The following is a 27,725-nucleotide window of genomic DNA, read 5'->3' as shown; positions in this document are numbered from 1 at the left end:
GTTTGAATTGGCTGCCATTTTCTTTTAAATGCTTCCTTACTTTACTGCTGCATAACTTTTGAACATTGCTAAATACAGAACATTTTCTCTGAAAGAAAAGTGGGGCCTGATTTTTGGTATACATATATCCTCTCAAAACCACCTATTTTTAGTTAAAACTTTGCAGGTTGACCGTGAATATCGGCATAGCTCCTTCAGGTGGTTAAGCTGTACTTTTAGCTTTACAAGGCCTGGGTCTTTGAAGTCAATTTCACAACTGGATTAACCACAAAATGCAGAGTGACCAAATACGCTGAAGTACAAGATCCTATATCCTCCATGTTCTCCTTTACAAAGAAAAAAAGGACTTAAAAACATAGCCAGCAAGGGAAGAAACATTACTGTAAAATTCCCAGATTTGTGGCAAGATATAAAACCACCATTTTATTGTTAAATGTAAAAGTTCATTCATAGGAAGTCAAAGTAGCTAGACGCAGTCATAAGTAAATTATCAAACAATATGAAACACTTTTATTTGAACTTTACAACATATAAATATGAGATAAATCTGTGCTTCTGGACTGCAGTCCCGTTCCCCTCCCAGGTCTGATGTCCAATCTTAGATCGCACCAACACCGAAGTCCATGGTGCTCCGGGGGGTATGGGGGGGGAACCCTTGACGTTGTTCTCTGCAGAGGTCAGACTAATCTCGGAGTATTTACATATCCTGCTGTGGGCTCCCCTCTATTCAGCTGTCATCTGCTTAAATCGCGGCTCGAATCTCGGCAAGTGAGCCGCCGTTCCTCTGGAGATAAGCCAGCAAAGAAAGGGTGGAGCAGAGCTTCGCCGAACGTGATCCGCTGCGCAGGATCAAACTCTAACATTTGCATCATCAGATTAAACAACTGCAGATGCTCAGTGGAATTGTGGAGCATGTACGTCTGGGAGAGAAGACGAATAGGGATCCATAAATTGCTGGGCCTTTTTGAAGCCCTTGAAATAATTAGGGTTTTTTTTTTCATGTGATACCAGATTTTGAAAAAATATATTACTATATATTAGCAATGTATAGGATAGTAATGTATAGGGAATAATCCCCTGCTTTAAAAATGTTACAGAAGTAAAAACAGGCAAGATAAGAAGTTTACAGGAGGCGAACCCTTAAAAAAAAAAAAAAGCAGATCAGAATCTTGTCTAGTGAAATTGGGTGTACTTGATTGATAAGACACAATTTAAGTGAGCCTGTCTGCTAATTTTGGGGGTATAAAAGTGGCAAAATGTTTGATTACCACTTTCAGCTCATTTTAGGGCATATGGACTTCTCTTTCATTTACAAGACATTCCCAGCCAATGGACCCAGGTCTCTAATACTGGTTCAGAAAAAAAAAGGAGAGATCTAAGTATTTTTAATGGTTACAGAAAATTAGATAAACAACTCTGCTGGCATTTCCTGTTCCAGAGGCATAATGAAAGATGAATTCAGGTAACAGTCCATTGTTCTTGCTGTTTTTAATGAATTAAAAGCATTATTAAAAGCTTTTTCTCCCCCTTACCTGTAGTGGTTTGCAGTTCTCTTGCACGTATCTTCCATCAGAAGTGTTCTCATCCCATACTAAATTTCCTTTGTGAAAATATTTCTGTTTCCTGGTTGCAAACAAGGAAAAAGAAAGCACACAGAAAAACTAACTTTAAGGGTTGAGGCAAACAAGCTTCATTCCCCCCCCCCCTTAAATACTTAATAAAACCACCGCAGAAATTGTTCTACAACATACAAAGGCTCCACTGTGTAAACAAATCTTTCATTTACAGGTTTAGTACTTCCTCACGTGTGTGTTACTCTTCCAGAAAAACCTTGACCAGCATCTTATGTTGTCAACAAATAATCCTTGGCTGATCTACCTGTCCAAGATGATGATGGCCTACTTCCTGCTCCTGAAAAGACCAAACTTACTCAGAGTCAAGCACTCCTACCGGGTTTTGCGGATCATGTGCTGTGAAATTGGGCCAAGGATTTTCTCCATCATTACTAAGTGTTCTCTGTTCTCGTGAGTCTGTGAAGTCAAACAAAATAAGTTATTTCTACTCAGCAAAACAAAACAAAAAGCAGAATCAGCATATTTTTCCCTTTTCTCACTGACTCCAAGAAAGTAAGTAAAAAGTCAAGTTCATCTCTTTTTCATGTGAAGTAGACTAGAGGCTGAATACTACAAAGTCAACCACACACTCAGTCGCCAAAACATAATAAAACACAATGAGTGCACCTTAGCACGTAGACGAGAGGTTGAATGCTGCAACTGAATAGCCATTGATAGACAAGGCTTAATGACCAGTGCTTGTTCAAGGTTACGATAGTGCTGAATGAAGGGTACTTATGACGGGGTCCTTGTAATTGTGGCCATCACAGTGTCCCTGTGGTCAAATTATTGCAATTATGACATTGCCGTGTTCTCAGTTACATGACTACAACTTACAACCTTCCCAGCTGGCTTCTAACAAAGTCAATGGGGAAGCCAGCAAGAAGTCGAATGTTGCAGTCACACGAAATCCTCAAGGACTCAGGATGATTTGCTTAATGGGAACTGGGTCTATTTCTAAACAATGCACTCATACGTCACTATATGACCCCATCGCTTAGCGATGGAGTTTCCAGTCCCAATTGCCGTTGTTAAACAAGGACTACCTACAGTCTACAAAACACCACTGAAGGTCTGTCAAAAGTGCTCATGCTTTAACACAGAAGAAAAAAATAAATACCTGAATCTATCCAGAGACAATGACATTTACATACCTGGAAAAGTGTGAATCCCCGGTAATATTCAAACAGGATACAACCAATACTCCAGACATCGCAAGGCTGTGCCCAGCCCAGTTCTGCAAAAGAAGGTACACAATCACACTTGTTTTTCATAGCACCTTTTCATCCAAGTGAACAGATGACAACTTCGGCGATCACAACTGGAAGTCTACAAAGATGGCTGCGTTCTCTCTTTCCCACTCGGTCCTTTGGGTCCAAACTGCTCTGATTCTTTTTTATTCCCAGCGCTTTGCTTCCTGCTTTTTGTAAAGGAACTATTTAGCCAATTGGCTCAATGTGAAAATCAACAGGAACAGGAGTGTCGACTCACCCAAGATCACTTCTGGCGGGCGGTAGTGCCGAGTCGCCACAATAGTGGTGTGATGCTCATGGTCAAACGTGGCGCTTCCAAAATCTGCCACCCGGATGCAGGTGTTCCTGATAGATTTCTCTTCACAGTTCTGCAAGGCAGAAGAGAGGACGCCCGTTGCCTTCTCAAAAATGTGATATTCTCCAGGGAATGTTCTATAAATAGCCATTTTTTCCCGACTAGGTGGAAAATGGCCATTTGCTGCCTAAAGGTCACAAATCCCCAAAGCTAACACAAGTTAAATGGCTTAGCATCAGCAAAAAGACCTAACTCGTATACAGTAAGAATCAGAGCTACATCGAGGGAAGTGACCATTACATCGAGGGAAGTGACCATTTTCAAGCTTCTGAAATCTGGGAAAACTGCCCTACTGAATATTGCTTTAATCATAAGCTACCCCCTTATGACAACAGATATTCCTCATTTCCATGTAAAAGCAACCGGCCGGCCTTCATATTCAAATGAAACCCACCTTTTTCTCATTGTACAAGGTATCAAATTCTGAGTTTACAAACAAGATGTTTTCAGGTTTGAGATCTGTGTGGGTCAGCTGGTTGTCGTGCAAAACTGCAGAAAAATGGGAGGAGACATTCCAATCAGCTTTGTAGTTACAGCTACAGACTGGTAATCCAGAGCTGGAGTCTAATAAGGATTTAAGTACTGAAATATCTGTTTAGAAATAGCTATCCCGCAGACAGTTTTTTTAAAAAGATGCTGCAAAGTGTTTAGCCTTTTTGAAAGAAAATTGACCGAAAAGGGCACCATTCAGGCTAATCACCATCCCTAAATTATGAAAGTTTAGGAGATTTAAATTCATTTCCCTTCCTTTCCCTCCCCATCTGGTTTCGCAGTGTGCCTATCCAACTATTAAGCCATCATGTCCAGGTAGATATTCTCCCGCGAAAAACCTGGGTTGACTTTTGGCCCATTGGCCATTAGACCGACAATCTTGCTGGATACTGCAGGATTGATCAGGATACTAAACAAGGGTTGTGGATAACTAAAACCCCACCCCTCCCAAACAGAGAGAAAACCAAGATCTTTATTTCTTGGGGGGGGGGGGTCTTTCTTCTTAACCACAGATAACACGAGTAGCACTTACATTTCAAGGCATGGCACAGCTGGTAGGCCATGTGCCTTATCTGTGGAAGAGGATAGGGCTGGAAGTTATTCTCCTTCAGAAATTCAAAAGTGTTCTTGCTCAGCAGCTCGAAGGCGATGCACATGTGGCCGTGGAAATTGAACCAGTCCGACATCAAGACACACAAGCTAGGCCTAAAGGAGGAAAAGAACAGAGGGGGGGGGGTGGAAATCTGGCTGCCAAAGAAGCAAAACTGCCCGGCCCTTCGTTACCGCCTCATCTATGGGGCTGCCTTTAAAAATTCACCCCCACCTTTCGATCAGGAGCAACTATTACTGGGAAATCTGGAGAGAAGGAAAAGCAACTTAATGTAGCTTCTATGAGTGGATGGGTGGGATTTATTCCCTAAGAATAAAAAAGGTATTTATGCATAAGCATATCAAAGTATCTATTTCCTCAAAAACTAAAAAAATTCAAAAGAATTAATAGAATAAGCCAGACATGTCAAACACAAGGGCCAGATGCGGCCCGCGAAGTGGTTTCACGTGGCCCGCGAAGCCATCCTGGAAACAGTGAGAGAACGGCCCCCGCTGCCTTGGCCCTGGCCGGCCGGGAGCCACTGTACAATTTTGTGGTGGCCATCTTGGCACTTGCCCCGATGGACCATGCCTTGGCACTTGCCCCGGTCCCACTCCCTTCTGCCAGAGACCCTCAGATCTGTCCCACTCCTGCCCAGGCCCCCATAGGCACCCTTGACGCGAATGTAGAACTGACCACGCCTACCCAGTAGGCCACACCCACTCCATCCATGCCCACCCAGTAGGCTGCACCCACTCTGGCCACACCCACCCGGCCCCCCAAGGGCGACCGCAATGCTGATGCGGCCCTCAGTGAAATTGAGTTTGACACCCCTGGAATAAGCACTACTTAATTTTTAGAAATTCTTGGGAGGGGGCTGTGCTGATTCTCTCCTTCCAATGGAACAGTGTTTCTCAACCTTGACAATTTTAAGGCATGTGGACTTCAACTCCCAGAATTCCACAGCCAGCATTGCTGGCTGTGGAATTCTGGGAGTTGAAGTCCACATGCCTTAAAATTGTCAAGGTTGAGAAACACTGCAATAGAAGGTAAAAGAGTTGCCTATTTCATGTCCCCCCCACCCCAGTTTTCCCCCTAGAGGTTGTTCCGGTGTTCCTCTTTTGAAAAAAAGAACATGCAACATTAACGTCAATACTTACTGTTTACTGTCCTTTTCTTTTTCTTTAATTTTCTTTAGGACATTAATTTCTAGTCGAGCTGCTTCACGGTATTTGCCCACATTTCGAATAATTTTCAAAGCTACCAGAGATTTGCCTCTGCGGAGCAGGCAGAGAAAGAGAAGAGAAAGGTGGATTGTTAAGATAAGTAACCACAGACGTTTCCAATAAGTAAATGGCTGAGACTAAATTCAGTACTTTGGTTGTTCCAATAAAAAACCCCAAAAGGAGAAACGAATTTCTCTTCCCGTTCAAGCATCCAGAGACAGGGGTCAAAAAAACAACAGAGCAAAAAGTACAAGATAATGATTAAATCATAAAGCTGACAAAGGAACGGTGCTCTGCCTATCTCACAGCCTGAAGGCCCCCTTCATATCCTTTTGAGGGCCAGAGGTGCTTCATGCTACTTAATGATGCAGGTTCTGGATGACAAAGCACTAACAAAAGAGGCAGGTAATTGGGATTATTGGTTCAGCATTCATTTACTAGTATTCAAATAAAGCAGTGGCACAGCATAGCATCTTAATGTCCCCCTCCCCCAAATGCCCTGTCAGGGGGTTATGTTTTATCCACCCTGTAGAAAATCAGGGTGGCATCAATTCAGATGTCTTAAGGCAGTGGTGGCGAACCTATGGCACGGGTGCCAGAGGCGGCACTCAGAGCCCTCTCTGTGGGCACGCGCGCCGTCGCCCCAGTCCTAGGCCTTCAGCTGGGTTTTATAAAACCTTTTCGCTTTAGGCCTCCGCTGCCATGTGCAAAAAAAAAAAAAAAAAGGTTCAATCAATCAGTCAATTTCAACTTCTCGCGGGGAAAAAAAAGATCTCGCAAAGTTGGAATTGATTGATTGAACTTTTTAGGCCCACCCAGTCAGCTGTTACCACCGCAGCCACGGCCACCCAATGGGCCACACCCACCCGGCACCCGACGATGCATAAGTGGGTTTTGGGTTGTAGTTTGGGCACTCGGTCTCTAAAAGGTTCGCCATCACTGTCTTAAGGCAAGCTGTTGCACTGACAGGCCACCTCTGGTTAAAGGGGTCCCTCCAGTTAGGATTCCCTCGAGGTCAAGACACTCAGCAAGCCTCCTCTTGACAGACACTTTGGAGAAGGGGGTCTTGAAGATACTCGAGCCCTCAGCTGCGCAGGACTTTAAAGGGGACAACTGACACAGATTCTATATTACCCACAGAAGCTGACCGCTTCTGACGGAGTGAATTTAGAGGTAGTCCATGCTGTAACGAATCTGCATGGACTTCAATCCCATGTAGGCAAAGTTGCAAAAGTCCAACAATCTGGTACTTCCCAGGTACCTGGGAACCATGATTGGGAAACACTGTGGAAGACCTTCTCTATTTACCATTCTCTCTCCCCCCATATTTCTAGAACCTTGTCTAGAGACCATGTCTGTAACTTTCTTTCAGTTTAACACTGAAAGCTGCGTTCACCCCATGCGCTCAATTTGCTCATGGACGGGTCAGATAAACTCCAATACGAATAAGCTCCCAAAGGTTAGGAAGCAGCAGCTCTGGGTGGCCTGGAGTTAAAAATGCCTCTCCTCTCAGCCAGGTCATTCAAATGACAAGCCTCCATGAACAAGAGTTGGATTCAGAGAGCAGCTAGCAAAACAAGCTCCTTGTTCAGAGAAATGACTCCCAGAGCCCTGGCAACTGCTATTATCCAATTTTTCTAAAGAGGATTGGTCGCAAAAGCAAACCAAGCCATCTCCTAAACCTGGCTGAGGAATTCTGGGGCTTGGAAGTCCATGAGTCCTCAAGTGGCTGAGTTTGGAGAGCTCTGTCCTAAACTTTTAAAGCATTCCCAAGAACCCGCATGGGCTCCCAAATGAGCTGCTGTTCCGAGCAGCATTGCTTGGGGGGGGGGGGGGTCAGCCCTGCTTGCATATTGGGGGCAAAGCCTGCTTCCTGCCGCCTTGTTTCTGGGGGAAGGTCGTTCTTCAATTGCTTGCAGGTTTCCTTTCGCCCTCCTTTCTCACTTCCGGGATATACGTCTCCCCTGAGGGCCGTCTTGAGGATTGTCTCCTTCACTGAGGACTTTGGGCTGACCATTGGGGAAAGTCTGTGAAGGCGACACTTTTAGGACTCTTGTGTTTTTTTGTAAGGAAAAGAGGGAGGGGGGTCTTAAGGGTAAGAAAGACCTATGGTGGGTTTTGGTGAAAGGATGCCAACAGCAAGGAGGGGTAGCGGGGGTGTCACTGAATTTACTTGGAAATGCTAGCTTTTCTTGCAGCATTGCCAATTTTCTCTGTTTCTTCCCTCTTTTCCATTAGTGTCCAAGGGGGGAAGGAGGTGATGATGTTATGAAGTGCGTCCTTTTCTAAGGGAAGGGTGATTCTGTGCCGTTCCTGAAGAAATAAGGGCAACCTTGATGCCAATTGGTGAGATTGTACCCATTCAGAATCATCAGGGGAGGGTTCTCACAGGCTTTAAGCAGGATGTGAAAATGTGGCCCTCAAGGGTCTCATTAGTTGACCTAATCTGTGCTCCAGCTGAGAAATGACCGTGCACGCTAGTGGCCTTGGAAAGCCCAAAGGTTTTGACCTCTGCTCTAGAGGTAAATGCGACAGATTTCTGCCTTTGAAGCGGAGCCTGAATAATTCATCCATGGGTTAAATAGCTCACTGAGGCTGGGGATCCGGGCTCATACCTGGCGTGGTCCACGCACTCCACCACTTTGCCAAAAGTCCCTTCGCCAAGGCTGCCCACAATTTCATCTAGGAGAAAAAACAAAAGCGGATGTGAGCGCCGGGCACGTGCGCGCGTGTGTGAGGTCCTGCAATTTAACACAGCATTCAAATATCAAGAAAAGCTCTCAACTGCTACACTCTTTAATGCACAAGTTGTCTATTTTCTGTTGTCAAGCAATTACTGTTCAGTCCATTTTTTTATAAGCAATAAAAACATTAGAGACCCCTCCCGTACACTGAGAGCGATCTCGTCTAACATGGGGATAGAAAGTAGAGAGGTAAAGTTTTACGAAAGGTGGCTGTACATCGCTCTTGGAGCCAATCGCCGATCCTGCACACCAGGTGACCTTCCTTGTCATCTTCCACGCTCCTGCTGCGCTTATTGCTCTGTTGGCTTCTCTGTACACACCGCCCCCCGAAACGCCATCCGACCAATCGCACACAGCGGGCAGTTTCCGATTGGCAGATTGAGTTGTCATTCAAAGGCGGAGAGACGACGATGCGTCGGTGGTTGGATTTTCCAGATCCCAGCATTTCATAAGGCACACAGCATATATAACGATAGGGATATTGCAAGGGACACGTCAAGACACAAACCGACTTTCAAAACAAAGGTTAAAAAAAACAGCTACAGGTATGTAAAGAAACCGATTAGCTATGGGAGGCGAGGACTGGAGTCTCACAGCAGTGGTGCCCGTAGGTCTTGAGCGGGGAGTAAGCAGCGGGCATGTGCCCAGTGACCGGGCATGCTCCCAAAGGCCTCAACCGCGCAGGAAGGAGGATTCAATGAAAGCAGCTTCTCCATCAGCAACTTGATAATGGGCAACCTCCCCCCCAAAAAACAGGTCAGCAGAAGCCTACGTTGCCCCCTCCTACCCCAGGGGCTGTTCAGTTTTGAAGCACCCTCCGGTTTCAGCCTGATCAGATGGAAACCACTGCAAATCTGGTTGTTCTACCTTGGAGAAGCCTGGTCTAATCTCTTGTTTGCTTTCAGTACTGAGTAGAGGCCAAGCTTAGAAGAAGTCTTTAGACAGGAACCATGGGGGGGGGGGGGTTTCAAGCATTTTTAAAATGTTGCTGATGACTGTTCTATAAAGGACCAAAAGCCAACTAAGGTCATAGAGATCAGCCCCGCCCCGCCCCAATGCTCAGGAAAGTTTTCTGACCCTCTTGAAGAAGAAGGGGGAAAAACAAAACAAATCGGAAAAGGAGTCCTTCGTGGTCACTAGGTTCTACTGGAGGAGTGGGAAGAAACAGCCAAGCAATGCTGAAGAGTTCTGCTATTATAAATAATTATCCCAATCACCATTTTTAGGACAACCTTTTGATTGCAAAAAATGTTACAGCTTGTTTAGAATGAGCTGCAGGAAGAGGGGACAGACTCCAAAGTCTGCCCTCTCTTGTTCCACCTTCCACTGAGGAACAACTAATTGTCTAAGAGAAAGTGGTTGGAACACAGGCAAGGTGAGGTAACCTTAAGATCCTTAAGCATGTTAAAAAAAGGTTAAGAAAACAGAACTGTTTAGGTCACACCGAGCAAACTCCATTATCCTTAACGCGGCAATCATACTTTATGGGACCAATTCCAACAACGGGAATCTGGAGGAAAGGGGGAGACTTACAGTAAGCGGCCTGTAAGATATTAGCAAATGTGTAATTGAAAAACAGGGTAAGGAAAAGAGGACAGACTGGCTCAAACCATCCACAAAACTCCCTTCCTTTACTATGTGTGTAAGGGCACATAGCAATTATAGCATGTCCAGCCTTAGGTACCTGGGAGGTGTATGAATCAGTAAAGCAAGGTCATACATGCACCTTAATGTTCACTGCTTTGTTCTGTTATTAAATTACTTGCTTCCTTTCTTGGCAGATTGGTGAGTAGAGGCAATCCATGGTGAGATTTGGGAACTACTTCTTCATTTAATAATAATAATAATAATAAAAAAGCATTAAATAAGAAGGTAGTTGTAACCAAAGCTAGAAAAACCTATGTGTGTGCATGTTTCCCAAACCTCCAACAGGCTGAATGTATGCTGTAGCCTTGTATCATTGCCCCGCAGGTACTCAAATTCCCATCATCTGGAGTTCTTTGAGTCCTTGGTAGGCTGCCCACGGATAACTACGAGGCTGCATGGGTCATACATTATTCGGGCTGGCTCTGTGCTCAGCAGGATCTAGATTTCGCCAGAATTATCACAAAGAGGGTCGTATGACAAGAAAGGGAAGTTCTTCAGCCAAGTCCAACACAACCTGGCTGTGGTCAACAAAGGCCAGAGAGCTAGAGTAAAAAAATGCCCCACTGCAAAGGCAGAGAAACAGCCGGAGTCGCTCGAATACGACTCCCAAGCGTCACCGTGCATCTTATGGAGTAGACGCTTCAAGGTGAAAAAATTAAGGAAGGCAGCCCAGCCACTCTGAGTCACGTGCACAAGCACCCCTTGAGTCATCACCTCCCGATTCATCTTAGAAAACACACACTGGATTTCTCATCCACTACAGCTCTTTTCACAGCTGGGTCACCAAGCCTAACATAACCAGGACCGCACAAGAAACCTTAAGAAACCGTAACTGAGAGAGGGAGAAGGGCGGGATATAAATCCAAAAATAAATAAATAAATAAAATAAAAAAAAATAAAAATAAAAATAAAATAAAAAAGAAGATAGCGATTAGAAGTACTCACCCAATGTTATAATCAAAGCTGAAAAAGAGCTAGAAGGTCATCGGGGCCCTAGAACATTTCCTGAACTCGTTTTGGATGCTACTCACCGAGGAGGTGCTGCTACAAGACCTGGTCCGGCGTTTCCGACAACGATGTTGGTGCTTCCGGGTCCGATGACGCTCCCGCTCCCGAGATCGCCTGTGATGACGTGTAGAACGACGGGCAGAGTAATACTCCTCTACAAAAGACGGGCTCGGCTCTTCAAACTTGTGGAGTTCACTGTCCGTCCTGTCTCGGTACCCTCTCTGGTATGGCAATCTGTCCTGGCTGAATTGCAAACAAAAATCTCAGTACAAATGGAAAAGAGAAACGGCATCGTTCCCCCCCCCCCCCCGATACTGGATGTTGCTTACTCGCAACGGCCTTACAACAGCTGCCTAAAATAACTCTTTTTTTTATTGAAAATTTTTATAAGTTTTACAATATACCTCCCCTCCTCCCCGAAACCCACCCTTCCCTACGCCCCTCCCTCCCCCCCGACTTCCCAGAGCCAATCACAGGGTTAACAATACAGAAAGCATACTCTATCTAACATTAGATCACTATTAGATTAACAAATCTATAACATCCTTTAACTCTCTTCTAAACAAACATATTAAACACAATAATTATAACATCTTATTACTATTTATAAATAAAAATAAACTACATTAACACTCTAGAGTTTACTCAAAAANTCTTCTATAGTGGGCAAACGTTCCGTTTTCCAACATTGAGCTACTAGTAATCTTGCAGCAGTTATCAAATTCAACATCAAATCCATTTCTTTTTTGTCCAAATCTTCCATAATACCCAGCAAAAATAACTGCGGCTTAAACTTTATCTTTTTCTTAAAAATATTTTGAATATTCCACCATATCTTTATCCAAAATGCTTAAAATAACTCTTAACACACAAATCTTACTGACTGCTCGCCAGGTGCACCTGCCGATTGGTTAACCTTCAGGTCTCGTGGCACCACTGACTGGGGCACATTTCTGTCACAAAGCTGGAAATGCATCGTGTTTTGTTTATTTCTGAGGCTGCCGTTAGATTCAGCGAAAAAGAAAACGATGGAAAACAACAGCACCAGGAAAATAATGCTTCACTGAGATTACATGGGACAGGTTGTCCGCGACTTACAACCACAGTGGAGCCCAAAATTCCTGATGCTGAGTGAGGTATTTGTTAAGCGAGTTTTGCCCCATTTTACGACCTGTCTTGCCACAGCTGTTAAGTGAATCACTGCAGTTGATAAGTTAGTAACCCAGCTGTGAAGTGGATCTGGCCTTCCCCATTGACTATGCTTGCCAGACGGTCGCAAAAGGGGATCGCGTGACCCCCGGGGACGCTCCGACCGTCGTAAATACGAACTAGTTGCCAATCATGTGAATTTTGATCACATGACCATGGGGATCAAAGGTTGTAACTGTGTAAAACGATAGTAAGTCATATTTTTCATGCCGTTGTAATTCTGAACGGTCACTAAATGAACTGTTGTACATCAAGGACTACCTGTACATAATAAACCTTCCTACTTTATTCTTGGTTTGCCTCATCTGCATCTGCATTACAAATGAGGCCTTTAAGCAATCTATAATCTTCTGAGGTCAGAATTGTTAATAATGGCCAATAGCAGATCAGAGGAAAGACTGAGTGGGCAAGGAGGCTGATTTATGAAGCCACTCATGGAAGAGAAAAACAGTAGGACTAAACATCACTTTCTCCTTGGTTAGCTGCTTTACATGGATGTTCGGATGTAGCACACAGAACAATTAACCAGGATTTGGAGAAAAGCAGTTCTTTCTGCCATATATGTATAAACCCACACCCTACTTGGACTGAGGCTAGAATGTCAGCCTCCAGGATCAAGTGGGCTCTTTATTCCAAAGTCTCTTTGTACAGCAATCTACTGCTTTGTGGGCCCACTGTTCTATTTTTCACTCACGAAAATAACTTTCTGGTTCACAAAGGGCAATGAGCACAAAACAATGCAGAGCCTACATTTATTATCTCTTAGTCTCTTTCGTGGTACCAAGCATTTTTCAATTCTTAGTCCTCACAAGTATGAAGAAAATTCTTTCAAATGAAGGCAAAATAAAGCCTACCGCCAGAATGCCTCATGCACAGGTTTTTATTTCGGTTCATCCAAATACGGTTTGTACCTTTTTCCATACAAAATAGTTCACACATTACCAGCTAAGAAGCTCATTCATGCAAGAGATTCCCAAAGGCTTATCTGCCCATTTCTGTTAGTTCAGGATTCCAAGCAATGTATAAAAGTGAAATTCGTAATTCGATGCTAAAGCCAGCCAGCCTATAATTGTAGGTCACTGCTGACCTTTCAGTTTCCTTACTGGATTTCATTTAAAGTTTGAGCACAATGTTTGCCTGGTCTCCCCAGTTCCACAGAGACATGCAAGGGAATGTGGGGCTGTGATTCTCTATCACAATACAGATCTATGTTGAAGTAGTTGTTGGAGACAACCTCCCACATCTTGAGCCTGTGCTGCCCAAATCTGAGCCAGATTTTCTATTGGGGGGGGGGGAGCAGCCAGCTCTAAGAGCAAGAAGGATAGCAGATTGTTCCCCAGAAGTATTTCATTCTCCGAGACCGCCTTCTGCCGCAGGTTACCTCCCATCGGCCGGTACGCTCCCACAAAGTGGGTCTCCTCAGGGTGCCGTCAGCCAGACAGTGCCGGCTGGCGACCCCCAGGGGGAGGGCCTTCTCGGTGGGAGCCCCCACCCTCTGGAACGAACTACCCCCAGAGATCCGGGTGATCCCGGATCTCCCCTCCTTCCGCCGCGCCCTAAAGACATGGCTTTTTCAACAAGCGGGTTTGGCCTAGGGAATTTTAGTGGGGTTTTTAAGGGTAATTTTAAGGGTAATTTTAACGATTGGCCTTTACGAATATTTTCTTTTAATTTGGTTTTAATATGGATATTTATTGTAATGTTGTTTTATAAGGCTGTTAGCCGCCCTGAGTCCGGTGAGGAGAAGGGCGGGATACAAATTAAATTATAAATAAATAAAATAAATTCCATTTTTTTAATCCCAAACCCATGGGCCAAACTTCAGGTGGCTTGGGAGAGGTTCAGAGTGGGAACCTCTATATTTGTCACCTGATCTATTTCTGTTAAGAGGGCAGAGTGATTTACTTATCCAATTTCTCTGCCGCCCATCTCATGGTTTAGGCAACTCTGGGTGGCTTACATCAAGATAAAACCCACAAGCATTCAACAATTATAAACATAAAAACAGATTTAAAATGACAAAAAATTGAAACGAACTAAAAAAAAAAAGGTTTGGAGGGGAGAGGTGGAGTGCCTTCTCTTGTTAGTGCACCACCCACCTCCAGCCAACGGCTTTTCCTTCCGGCCTGCCAGCAGAGCCAGTTTTTAAAGCTTTCCCTGGAGGCTAAAAAGAGAGGGGGCGGATCTTAAAATCCACTTTAAAATGCCACAAGCTGTCTGGTATACATTATACGGTGGTGGATACTTACTAAGATACTGGTTCTAAATATTACGTCTAGGCCAGTGGTGGCGAACCTATGGCACGCGTGCCAGAGACGGCACTCGGAGCCCTCTCTGTGGGCACGCATGCCGTCGCCCCAGCCCCGCCTCTCCCCGCAGCCCCCTCCTCACCATCAGCCCCCGTGGAGGAGAGTCGCCCTCGGGCACAGCCCGCACAGAGCAGCACAGCCAAGGACATAGCCAGGCAGCAGGGACAAGACTCTGCCCTCGCGCCCCATAGCGTGCAGATGATGCTGTGGGGTGTGGGCGGAGGGCGTGGCTGCCATGGCGCTGCAGGGCTACCTGGGCGAACTGCTGTGGCGAGCCATGGAGCGGTGCGTGGCCCTGTGGGCAGGGCAGGAACAGAGCAGGCAGGGCGGGAAGCAGAATGAGGGCGGGTTTTGGGCACTCGGTCTCTAAAAGGTTCGCCCTCACTGGTCTAGGCTTTCCCAATCCTCTTCACTTTATCTGCAAAGCCTCCTAGTTCTTCCTAAGGTAAGCTATGTTTTATCTGCATAACCAAGGACTAAGGCAACTAATGTTTCATTATACGTTTTGAAAAACAGAGAATGCGGGAAAGAACCCTTATCAGAATTTGTATTCAGAAGCCAACAATCGAAAACAATCAGGTGCAAATAATTGCAGTGTCCTGCTTTGGAGCATTCTAGACTCACTAAGCTGTGGGCTGACCTAAGAAAGCAATTAAGAACACAATAGCAGTTTTGCTCAATCCAAAAGGACATCTGGTTGAGCGTTCGGTTGCCTTCAGTGGTGAAAGCGATTCACCAAGTCTCCACCACAACCTCACCAAATGTGAAAGCAAAATTCCTCAACTGTATATAAACCTGAAAGGTCGTATTTTTTTAAAAAAAAAATGAATAGCACGATGTACATTGACAGGTTTATTTTCTAGGATTCTTGATACCTACAGAGGTGAGAAGGTATCTCTGAGCAAACACATTTATAATTTCTCATTTCAGACCAGTCAAATGCTGGTTTCAAGCAGCTCACCTTCTAGAACGTGACCTCCTAGGAAAATCCCGGAGAGTGGGATACCGTGGTCTTCCCTCATGGTGCTCTCTGCTACGAGACCGCCGCCTCTTCCATCTATGGCTCATATAGGGCTCTGGCTCGGGTGAGTGGTAACGTTTGCAGTGATGCATCTGAATACACAGGGGAGACATGTGTGTGAATGAAAGAAGCCACCTCTCCAGCAGATCTCAAGTTCATCCCAATAATCCACACCTTTTTGCCCCCATTCACAACCTTCAAAAATCCTATTACACTCTTGTTTTTGTTAGTGTATCCTCAAGAAGGCAGGTTAGTGAAGCATCAAATTCAAGAATATTCATACCAGTGGCATTAAAAAGACCTTTATGACATAAGCAACAGACAGATTGTCTATGAGCAGTCATGTTAAAGGAATATTACCTATTTATATTAACGTTCTGTCGGAAATGTTATAACGTGAGCATAGCTGACACAAGATAAATTTAATGAGAGTCACTGTGTACATCATAAGGATATTGTTACTTGTTTCTATCGGGTAAGCTTTTTTGAGAAATAATTATAATGCAAACAGCTTTTGGAACTGCAAGTCAAAGCATCTCAATTACTGTTTTGACTTGCTAAAATAAAGAAAAGAACCAGAAATTTCTTAAGTCAGTATTTCATTAAAAATAACAAAGTAATAAAATAAAATAAAAAATGATTAGCCGCAGAAACAACATACTAAAATAAATTAATATATAAAGTTATTTAAAATACGTACAAATTACTAGTATCAATAACAAGAAGCCGTTGTATGGGATTAATGTTTAAAGATAGGAATTTTATTCTAAATTTTAAGGCTAGTCATCCATAAAGGGAAGAAAAGAAGGAAATGGTTACTCATATAGCAAAGCTGTCATTCCAGCCAGATATTCTTCCATACTAGTGTCAACAAAACAATTATGTTAAAACAAAAAAATTCCACCACTCCCAATGAGAGCTAAGCCCGGTAACCAGATTCTAGTCTCTAATTTATTCTCAAAATCACAACTATAGAACTGGGGATACAGGACTCTAATGAGATTAAAAAAGAAAGAAAATAGTGTCCTTTATCTAATATTTTCTCTCTCCCCTGGAAATTTCCACACAACTCTTACAATAAAGGTTTACATAAAAGCAAACTTAACAAAATAGTAACTGATGTATGATCATAAAACCTATACATCTAAGAAACTAAGTGTACAGTTTGTAAAAAGAGCATGCAAGGTATTTATATATTTGACCCTCAAATAACAAAATGCACCTTTGTTCAAAGCACATATCCTAAAAACAGCAGTCACTACCATATTGAATTGACTACTACTAACTACGAACAACCTTTCCAAACTGATGCACATCAGATGTGTACATTACACCTGTACTATGACACACCTGGACAGTGGTCAGAAGGCTGAAGAGAGGATGTAGGTAAGCCATTCAAGCAAAGCAAAAGAACCAAAGGCCCAGTTCACCCCAAGGATGCGTCATTGGTTCACATCGCAAAAAGCAAAACAACCCGACTTTTATGACCATTTTTCACATTTAATCACTGTAGCATCGCCATGGTCACGTGATTTACATCAGGATGTTTGACAACTGACTCATAGTTATGACAGCTGACACAATCCCCTTTTTTGATCATTTTTCACATTTAATGACCGTTGCATCGCCACAGTCACGTGATTTACATCAGGATGTTTGACAACTGACACGATCCCCTTTTGAGACTTTCTGACCAGCAAAGTCAAGGGAGGGGGGGGAGAGGAAGCCAGATTCAATTCGCAACCCGGTCACTAATTTAACAAATTGCCGTGATTCACTTAATGGACAGAGGGGGCAAAACCTGCTTAACCAATTCCTCGCTTAGCAAGATCAATGTCGGGCTCAAGCTGTGGGTCATAATTTGAGGACTACCTGGCGTGTCGTGCTTTTAAAGACGACGGGCGGCGGGGGGGGGGAGTCTGTTTGCACCAAGATGGGTAAAACCCAACCAGCCAGAACATAACCATCATGGCTTCCATAAGGAGCAAGATTTTTTTTTTAAAAAAAATCCGGGGCCATCTTTGCAGTACACACATTTCATGACGGTACTTTTTATCTTTAGGCAGGTTCAGGAGGAGCAAAGAACCCCTTTGACCCCCGAATTGGCCCTCTCCCCAGCGGGTCCCGGCCTTGCCCACTCCCAAAGCGCCCCCCGCACCAGGCCAGGCCCTCGGGAGAGATCCCGGAGGAGGAGGCCGAGCCACACCCGCGGGACGGCCCTGCACCGACCGGCGCGGGCGGCCACAAAGCGGGGTTTGCCGGTGGAAAGCCAGCTCCGGGCCGCCCCTTAAGCCCCTTACCCTCGCCCCCTCTACCCGGCGGGGGTCCCGGGCGCGATCAGGAACCACAAAAGCCGCATTCGGGGATCGGGGACCCGTCCGGCGGGCGGAAGGGACCGTCCACATCTGCTTCCAGCCGCGGCGCTGCGCCGGAGTTCCCGCGAGATTTGGGCGACCGAATTCGTGGCAGTCCCGGAGGGGGGGGGGAATAGAACGGTGAGGCCTTTGGAGGGGCGTGGCCCGCTCTCCTGCGAGGGAAGCCAAGCTCCGCCCTTCCTTTCAAGCTCCCCTCAGAAGCGGCGGGCCCGGCTACTCTGACTAGGCCCGTCGTCGCAGGCGACGGCTTTCCCGCTTCTACCCCGCCCTCTCCGCTTCATAAGCGCCCCGAGTACCGAACGAGCCCCGTCCCTCACCGCTGTTTCCGGCCCCTCCGAGGCCTCCGACTCGGCTCCTCCGCCACCTACGACGAAAACGACACTTGCGCGCAGGCGCACTCGGGCGTTCTAAGCGCTGTGAAGGGGCGGGGGAAGAATCTCGCTGGCGGTCGTCGTGCGGGCTAGAGCGGCTAACGCCGATGTCCTCCCCTTGGCCGGACGCCACGCCTGGTCGATAGCATCAGCCGCTCTAGACGTCCGGCTTAGTGGTATTGGAGGACTGCGGCAAGGAAGCATAGAGTCACAGGAGACGTGTTATTATTATTGCTGTTGTGGTTGTTATTGTTGCAATGTATAGACTGCCGAATCTCTAAGGGCTCTGGCAACTTATGAGAAAGACACATAGGGACAATAAACCAAGTGTGCAAAGGAAAGCTCCACACACTAATTAAAAGGGTCTCCAAACCAATTAAAAGTCAGTATACAAAATTAAATCAACTAAGGCAAAACTATGCCCAAACTGAGATGGAACCAGTGCATAAATGCCTTTCGAACAGCTCCCAGAAAGCCTTTGAGGTGGGAGTCAACTGGGAAGCCATTCCAACGTTATATAATAATTTTATATAAATAATTAGGAAACTAGATGGCTATCTGAACAACTGTGGCAAGAAAAGTCGTCAAATGGGGCAAAACTCACTTAACAAATGTCTCACTTAGCAACAGGAACTTTGGGCTCAACTGTACCTGTACTTAGCTATAGGTAAGCACTATTTAAGGCAGTAGGACTTAACCAAATCCTGCTGCAAAGCATTGCTGCACATTTATGTCCCCTTTCCTTTATATCGTTTTGACAGTTTGTAGATAAACGTTTGGTGAAACGTTCCTTCTCAGCAGGTCACAACAGGCTAAGCCACATTAGCTCCATTCATGGCCTGGGCAAAAGAAGAAGATGGTTAATTGGAGACTTGTGGTTTCATTCAGACCCCACAGGCTTGCCCTGGATGCTGAATTAATTCTCTTCTGCATTTACAGAAGACGCTGCACTGTACTTGAATGAAATGGTATTTCTTTTGGGTAAGTTAACTAAACACATTATACAGCTACTAAATCTTCAACTGATTAAATGCATCATGTGAATGAAGCTGTGCGACTCAACCTGGCATGGCTAGCTTTATTATTTAACACCCTTGTGACTCCAAACAACTAGCGTTTGTGATTCAGCTGATCATTATGCAAACAGACCATTAGCTTGGACTTAATATATGAACAGAGCCATCTGATTTATACATGGCTCCATGCCATGTACGATTCTGGTCAATTGTTTATTCAAAAGAACCGTGTTAAATCCCACCACTTTATTCATCAAACCAATATGGCATCATAAAGTCCGCACTTGTTTATTTGTTAACTCCACATTTTGTCTTTGGAAGTTTTAATAATCTAGTCTGCTGACGAAGGTCAGTGAACTCAAAATTTGTTTTATTTCTTTGTGGTTTTCCAAATGCTATTTTTGACACATCATCCCTTACAGTGACTTTTGATTGTTTTTGCTTGTAAGGAACGAGCGAAGCCACTGCCCATCTTCACAGCTTAAAGAACACCCGGCAAAGTTTACCTTCTTCCTCTTGGCACTTTTCCACTTCTTCTTACCTGGCAGGTGCCCATGTTTCAAAACTCCCAGTTTCCTGAACAACTGAAAGCAAGTAAGCAGCGAGATTAGTTGCCACCACAGTTCCCATAGTAGCAACTGCCTTGTTCCTCTTGGCATGGGAAAAAGCTAGTGCTCTCAGAAGCCAGCTTGATCAAGTGGGGAGATTGTTGCTCACTCCCCACTTATTGTGAGATCTGCACTGGGCAGCCCTGATTATTAGGAGGTAAGCAGGAATGATAATTGCTTTTTAAAATCACTTTTGTCTGCGATCTCCCCTTTAACAGAACGCTGGGCTCATTTGCTCAACACATCTGGAAAAAGGTAGCTTTCTAATTAGAATAATTTCTAGTTTTGCTCCCTGGTTAAGGAACTGTCCCTCTACAGACGCATGAGTTTTGGCTGAATGTGAGAATCTGTTTTTTCCTGGGATCTCTTCCCAACAGTGACTCTGCTATAGTTCCTGGTTCAAGTTGGGCATTCGGTTTCTTTGTCCTCTTTAGCAGAATTTTTCCAGGTAAAACTCCCACAAAGTCCGCCTTCTCTTTATTGCATCCACCAAAAGCTGCTTCCTTTCTTTAGGTTTTTTTTTCCATTCCTTTTCTTGTAGGTTCCTGCATGTGTATCACTTTAGCCTTAGATCAGCAAATCTTTGTTTTGCATTCTTGATTTACTGAATAGTATTGTATTGTATTGTTGATGTTTTCTCTTGAAATAAAGGGAAAGTTTACTTATGATCAAAAGATCCAGCTATGAAAATACAAATATAATCTAAAATTTGGCCTTAGATAAAACAGTTCAATAAATTAATATTACATAAAACATTTGCAGATGTTAATATTACATAAAACATTTGCAGATACTTTACTAAAGAACTGTAAAACAATTGGCTGAATGAAATAATGCACTTATCTTGGATTGTTTAATAAATTGAACCATCTCTTTTAAAGACTGCTTGGCAGAGTGATGACTTAACTGAAGCCATCTAGTGAATTTATGACTACATTTAGGAAATTTGAACCAATTACCTCATTGTCTGCAGTCAAAAGTATGTTATAAGAATGAAGCTTTGGTCTATGAGGGTAGAGAATGTGAATTTTTGAACATAGTTTGGAGGAACAAATTGGAGACTGTTTAAATGTCCCAGAGGTGCTTTTTCAAAAGGCAACTGGACTTTCTTCGTTTTTCCTTGAAGATGTTTCGCTTCTCATCCAAGAAGCTTCTTCAGTTCTTCAGTTCAGAACTGAAGAAGCTTCTTGGGTGAGAAGTGAAATATCTTCAAGGAAAAATGAAGAAAGTCCAGTTGCCTTTTGAAAAAGCACCTCTGGGACAACCACGACCTGGATGACTGAGAATCTCCATAGACTGTTTTAAATGTCCCGATTGTGAGATTTTCATTCCGTTCTGAAGAAACTTTTTCGTGCATTGGGTTAAAATGCTAATTTTGGGGAAATTTTTCCTTCCCCTCTATTTTGGGTCCTCGGTTTTGTTTTTTTTTTAGGTTCTTCAGACTGGATTCACAAACCTCCATCAGCCCAAACTTCAGACTGGATCACCACACTGATCTGGCCACATCGCTCAGGAAAGATACGTTTCCCTGGGATTCTCCGCTCTTAAATGTTACTCCGCAAGTGGACTGGATTTCGGAGTTTGCCTTCCCGATACAGAGGCGTTGATGGAGGCTTCCGATGCAGCTCTGTGGAGACAGGAAGCTCAAGTTTTCCTGGCCAAGACTCAGAAAATTCCAGCGGGAACCGTGTGTCCTTCTCTCCGTCTCTTTTGGCCGCTGGGCTGGAGGAGATCGGTGTGGAAAATGCCCTTCCTTCAAAGAGTCCTTTTCCATCACAGGTAAGCACTCAGGTGTTTCTGCTGAAGGTCAGGGTTCTCAGTTAACAACCGTTTGTTTAGAGACCATTCAAAGTTACAACAGTACTGAAAAAAAAGGGACGTATCGCCATTTTTCACCCTTACGACCCCATTGCAGCATCCCCATGGTCACGTGATCAAAATTTGGAGGCTTCGCAACTGGCACGTACTTATGACAGTTGCAGGGACCCGGGGTCATGTGATCGCCTTTTGCAATTTTCTGACAAGCAAAGTCAATGAGGAAGCCAGGTTCACTTAACAACTGCAGGATGAATGGTTGTAAAAGGGGGCAAAACCCACTTAACCGTTTCACTTAGCAACAGAAAGGTTGGGCTCAGTTGTGACCGTAAGTCAAGGACTATCTGGATTTATTTGTCAAGAGAGTGTACAAACTAATTCTGCCTCCCTCCTATTTTCCCCACAAAATGACCCTGTGAGATGGGTCCCTCTTGTTCATATCCTAGTCCAGCATCTTCATCACCAGAATGAGTATATATGTTTTTACTACTACTACTACTACTACTACTACTACTACTACTACTACTACTAATAATAATAATAATAATAATAATAATAATAATAATAATAATAATAATAATAAAGTTGGAAGGGACCTTAGAGGTCAACTAGTCCAACCCCCTGCTCAGGCAGGAAACCCTATATCATTTCAGACAAATGGCTGTCCAGTCTCTTCTTAAAAACTTCCAGTGTTGGAGCATTCACTGCTTCTGGAGGCAGGTTGTTCCACTGGTTAATTGTTCTAACTGTCAGGAAATCTCTCCTTAGTTCTAGGTTGCTTCTCTCCTTGATTAGTTTCCATCCGTTGCTTCTTGTCCTGCCCTCAGGTTCCCCAAAGAATAGCTTGACTCCCTCTTTTGGGGGGCAGCCCCTGAGATATTGGAAGGCTGCTATCATGTCCCCCCTCGTCCTTCTCTTCATTAAACTGTGGGAAGTCAGCCCCCCAGAGAAGGAAATATTTAAAGGGCAGAAAAATATATTTCCTCTGAGGATCTTAAAGAGGCAGGAAAGCATGCCCAATTTTCCTTGACAGCCCCAGGTCTCCCTCCCCCAAGCAGAAACCAGCTCTGTACAAATGCAGATTGTAAACCATGATGAAGACTTTTCTTCCAACAAAACTGAACATACCCGATTCCAGCAACCGTTCCTTATATGCTTTAGCCTCCAGTCCCCTAATCATCTTCGTTGCTCTTCTCTGTACTCTTTCTAGAGTCTCAACATCTTTTTTTACATCGTGGTGACCAAAACTGGATGCATGCTTTCTCCTCTCTCTTCTCCAAGAAGCTCTGATTTCCTCCTGTTCTTCCCAAAACCCAATGTTAGATATTTCCAATTGGTGCCCATTCGCATCCGTTTTGAAACTCTTCTTTCCTCTTTCCATCCCCTCAGCTGAAGACCGGTGGGGTAACAGAAGCCCTGGAGCTCAACAGCCCAAAAAGCAGCTCAGGAGGAACCAGCATGAAGTTCCTACACCCTGGGCCTCTTTTGAGAGCCATGTCTGTGGACCCCCAGCCTGGTATTCAGGCCAACGACGACAGAATGTAGGTTTGGAATAATCTGGAGATGACGAGGGAAAGCTTTTGCATGAAATCTAAGAGGGGCAGGCGGTCCAAAATTTACTCTTTTGGATACAGTGGGACTTACTCTCAGCTAACTGCACTGCAGCCAGGATAAACAAACTATATAGGCCGCAGAAGTTTCAGTTCTGTGGTTGGGCGAGGACTCGAATCTGGGTCTCCTTAGTTCAAGTCCGACATGCAAAAATCCATTGCATTCTCTTGGCAAACTAAACTCTCAACCTCTAATGTCATCATATAATTTGCAGGAAGGTCACAGAAGGAGAAAACATTCCGAGGATTATTGTACTTTCTGGGAAATGGGTGTCTTGCAACTGACCTGGTCCTCTCTAGGCAGGCCTGCCACAACAGTCATTTGTGGGGCATGTCCACAAACTCATTTTCCAAGTTTCAAACTTGTGCCCAGCTCCCAAACGTTGCCTGCCTTTGGTACAGCTGAATTATCGGACATTCCTGCTTCTTTCTGAGGCTGTTTCAGTCACACGTTCAGGGATGGTGTGTTCTGGACATCTGGAAAGATCATACCACTTCTTGTAGCATTTCGATGGCAACTTAGAGGTACACAGAGCCAGCTCGGTGCAATGGTGAACACATCAGGCTAGAAATGGGAGACCATGGATTCTAGTCCCCACTTGGGCACAGAGCCAGCTGGGCGAGCTTGGGCCAGTCACTTTCTCTCAGCCCTAGGAAGGAGGCAATGGCAAACCACTTCTGAAAAAACTTGCAAAAAAAAACCCCGTAGGGACTTGTCTAGGCAAAGAATTGGACACAAATGAATGTAAGAAAAAAAAAGAAAAAGGAAGGAAGGAAGGTATGGTCAGCTAGAGGGCAGCACCTAGCTGACCATTGTAGACAAACAACCAAATGGACAGCAGTGCCTAGCTGGCATGAAAAAAATTAAAGAGGGAAGCACTTGGTTAGTACGTAGAAAAATGAATAGAATAGAGCTGGAAGGGATCTTGGAGGTCTTCTAGTCTAGCCCCCCGCTCAAGCAGGAGAACCTATATCGTCTCAGACAGGTGACTGTCTAGCCTGTCTTAAAAACCTCCAATGATGGAGCGCCCACGATTTCTGGTGGCAAGTTGTTCCACTGATTAATTGTCCTCACTGTCAGGAAACTTCTCCTTAATTCCAGGTTGCTTCTCTCCTTGATCAGTTTCCAACCATTGTTTCTCGTCCTGCCCTCCGGTGCTTTGGTGACAAAGCAGAAATCTCAGATCTCTAGTGCAGATTGGAATTTTTTTTTAAAAAGACACTCTCTATAGAGCCTCCTGCTTGAACAAGGGGTTGGACTAGAAGACCTCCAAGACCCCTTACAACTCTGTTATTCTGTTTACTGTTAAAACTCTTAAGAGCAGTACGGCTCAATGGTGGGTTTGGGATTTCGTTGCTAATAACGGAGATAAGCAGGGGCTTTGGATTCGGTTTCTCAGAGATGCTTTAGAGCAGACACCTGTTTTTAGCTCTTTAAAGCAGCCTTGTCTTTTTTGGGAAATCACAGCTTGCTGCAAAGGGCAGCCACTCCACCTCAGGGGGAAGAGATGCAGCTAGCCTCTTTCAAGCGGCTTTAAAGAGCTTGCAGATTCTGTAGGAACTGGCTGTCTTTATGTTGTTTTATTATGTTACTAGCTGTACCCAGTCACGCGTTGCTGTGGCTCAGTCTGGTAAAAGCGTGTGTTGCTTTTACGTCCAACAGATGGCGCTGTTTTTCAAAAAAAAGCATGTTTTACCTGTCACAGGTGTGGCATCTATATAATATAGCAGTGATGGCAAACCTTTTAGAGACCGAGTGCCCAAACCACAACCCAAAACCCACTTATTTATCGCAAAGTGCCAGGGCTGCATCAGCATTGTGGTGGCCTCAGGGAGGGCATGGGGGCATGGCCCACTGGGTGGGCATGGCTGCGGTTATCACGGCAGACTGGGGGGCGTGGCTGGGGTGAGCATGGCCTCCTCGATGTTGCTCATGGGGGAGACGCCTGTGGGGGCTGGCGGCCTAATGGACCTGCACAAGTTGCTGGCAGCAGCGGCGCGCGTGCCCACAGAGAGGGCTCTGAGTGCCGCCTCTGGCACGCATGCCATAGGTTCGCCACCACTGTAATATAGGTATATAAAAACACGCATGTATTTGAATGCAACATTGTGTCAAAATTTCAAAGCAATCGGTGAAGAACCTTTGGAGATTTAAGATTTTGAACAAACGAACATTTACATTTTTATTTATATAGATTGTAAATCGCCCAGAGTCACTTCGGTGAAACGGGCAGTGTAGAAATTTAACAAATACACAAGACCATGGATGCTTTTACGTATCCACAAGGAGACCCGACGGAAGTTCTGTCTCCAAAATCCTTTTAAAAATACAACATGGGGGTGACTTTATTTTTGGCAGAGATGTTCCAAGGCGCCCGGAGTACAGCCTACTCTCTCCCAGTTCGACCCTTCGGAGGAGGAATTCCTTATCTCACCCTCCTAACCCTAAAAAGGAGGACTTTAATTCCGATCAGCCGTTGGCTAGTAGTAAGAGATGGAGCGACTCGCAGCCGGATCTGCAGGCAAACTTTTTGGAAGAGACGCAAAGGAAGGCGAAGCTCCGAGAATCTGGCTACTCGCTTGCAGGACAGCCAAAAGAATTTGGAGGACGGAACCTTGAGCTGGAAGTTGACATGATGGAATTTGAGCTCGGTTCCCTTAGACAGAAGGTAATGTAGGATCTCTCCCCAATCTGCCGACTGTAGAGATAGTCCTCGACTTACAACGGTTCATTTAGTGACCGTCCAAATTTACAATGGCACTGAAAAACGTGACTTATGACCATTTTTCACATGGTTGCAGCGTCCCCCATGGTCATGTGGTCAAAATTCAGACGCTGGGCAACTGACTTGTATTTATGACAGTTGCCGTGTCCCCCGGGGTCGTGGTTCTCAGCTTTTTTTTTTTTTGACCTTCTGACAAGCCAAGTCAGTGGGGGAAGGCGGACTCACTGAACAACTGTGTTACCAACTTAACAGCTGCAGCACTTCACTTAACAGCTGTGGCAGGAAAGGTCGTAAAAACGGGGCCAATGATCTTCTCCGTGAAAGAGTTTCTAGGGCAAATTCTCTTCCGCCGAACCGAATCGTTAAGGGAGAAAATACAGATGATTTTTTTTCCCCGCCAGGCCCTGGTGAACGTGCAGGCCTGCCTGTGAAATTTCCCCTGACTCCTTGTCTTTCCTGCAGCAGATGGAGAGCTCCTTTGCCTACCTAGAAAAGGAGAGAAAGTGGCTGGACGGGATCCGTTCGGAAGGCAGGAAGCGAAAAGGGGAACTGGATGAGAAGTGAGTAGGTCCCTTCTTTGAGAACAGGGGGCGGGTGTTGTACATCAGAAATAAAGGAAGAAGGCGTTGAAACTTTCTCATGCCGCACATTGCCGTTCTTCAAAAGAAGCCAACTCTGTCTGGTCCTGAAACTGGGCAATATTTCATAACCCTGTGGCTATTTTGTGGCTTCTAGACAACCAAGATGTTCCTATTAACAATTCCTAGAGCAGTGATGGCAAACCTTTTAGAGACCAAGTGCCCAAACTGCAACCCAAAACCCACTTATTTATTGCCAGGTGCCAGGTGGGCGTGGCCCACTGGGTGGGCGTGGCTGTGGTGGTCATGGCAGATTGGGTGGGTGTGGCCAAGGTGGGCGTGATCACCTCGATGTTGCTCATGGGGAGGGACACCTGTGGGGGCCGGGCAGGGTTGGGGGAGATCCAGGGGGTCTCTGGCAGGTGCGGCGGTGGGCAGGAGGCTTGTTCTGCAGGGTGAGGCGAGGCAAGGCGAGGCAGGGCTGGGCTGCCATTGTCGCAGGGTAAGACGAGGCAGGGGCCGGGCCGGCTGCCTGACACCATCGGTCCCCACACAGAGGCCAGCGAGCCCATGGGGGCCGACAGTGTCCATCAGCAGCCACAGCCTGCCGGCCCCTCGACCGGCGCACTTGGGCTCCGCAGCCTGCCGCCAGTTCAGAGAAGCCGCCTTTGAGCTGGACGGCTGGCCGACAGCTGAGGAGGCGATGCAGTGGATCGTGCCCGGGAAAAGGAGAGCATGGGAGGCCAGGAGGGATGGGACGGGGGAGGGAAACCAGCCATGCCGGGATGCATCCGGCCACATGGGACCTCGGCGAGTTAGCGGGCGGCTGGTTGAAGAGGGACGGTTGCCATCTCTGGTGCATGGCACGCATGCCCACAGAGAGGGCTCTGAGTGCCGCCTCTGGCACGCATGGCATAGGTTCGCCACCACTGCCCTAGAATATTGCTGGAGATACCGGAATCTGTCTTCTTGCTTGGCGTGTCTTTCAGGATCTTCAAGGTGGAAATGGAATTGGCCAAGACGAAGTCTTACTTTGGTAAAAGGGATCACCCCTTGCTCTCCCAGTGTTTCAGACAGAGTGAAGAGGTGGTAAGGAAAACCTTCCAAATCTAACACCTGGCTTTGAAGCGGCCCCAGGCTTAGGTTTATTTCGCAATTCT

The 27,725-nt window shown here is 45.4% G+C and overlaps 2 protein-coding genes across 3 annotated transcripts; one reads left to right on the top strand and one right to left on the bottom strand.

Moving 5' to 3' along the window:
* Positions 1 to 483: 483 nt before the first annotated feature.
* On the bottom strand, positions 484 to 18,179 carry CLK3 (CDC like kinase 3). Of its 2 annotated transcripts, XM_029285043.1 has the most exons (13): positions 18,159 to 18,179; positions 15,407 to 15,558; positions 10,951 to 11,170; positions 8,489 to 8,582; positions 8,144 to 8,210; positions 5,463 to 5,579; positions 4,246 to 4,412; positions 3,616 to 3,710; positions 3,105 to 3,234; positions 2,768 to 2,850; positions 1,951 to 2,030; positions 1,533 to 1,623; positions 484 to 920 (listed from the first exon to the last, which is right to left on the bottom strand). In XM_029285043.1, the coding sequence occupies exons 2-13, from the start codon at positions 15,556 to 15,558 to the stop codon at positions 735 to 737; spliced, it is 1,482 nt and encodes a 493-aa protein (XP_029140876.1). In that variant the 5' UTR covers positions 18,159 to 18,179; the 3' UTR covers positions 484 to 734. The 2 variants fall into 2 exon arrangements, with proteins under 2 accessions (XP_029140876.1, XP_029140875.1); XM_029285042.1 differs by lacking the exons at positions 8,144 to 8,210; positions 8,489 to 8,582; positions 10,951 to 11,170; positions 15,407 to 15,558; positions 18,159 to 18,179 and having other exon boundaries at positions 4,246 to 4,418; positions 5,463 to 5,471.
* Positions 18,180 to 21,277: 3,098 nt separating this feature from the next.
* LOC107291919 lies at positions 21,278 to 26,551 on the top strand. Its single transcript, XM_015820970.1, has 4 exons — positions 21,278 to 21,615; positions 23,041 to 23,192; positions 25,621 to 25,930; positions 26,450 to 26,551. The coding sequence occupies exons 1-4, from the start codon at positions 21,385 to 21,387 to the stop codon at positions 26,549 to 26,551; spliced, it is 795 nt and encodes a 264-aa protein (XP_015676456.1). The 5' UTR covers positions 21,278 to 21,384.
* Positions 26,552 to 27,725: the final 1,174 nt, after the last annotated feature.

Source organism: Protobothrops mucrosquamatus, unplaced genomic scaffold, assembly GCF_001527695.2.
Source record: "Protobothrops mucrosquamatus isolate PMUCROS unplaced genomic scaffold, P.Mucros_1.0 scaffold1225, whole genome shotgun sequence".
Taxonomy (NCBI): Eukaryota; Metazoa; Chordata; class Lepidosauria; order Squamata; family Viperidae; genus Protobothrops; species Protobothrops mucrosquamatus.
This window is presented reverse-complemented; position numbering and strand designations above follow the sequence as displayed.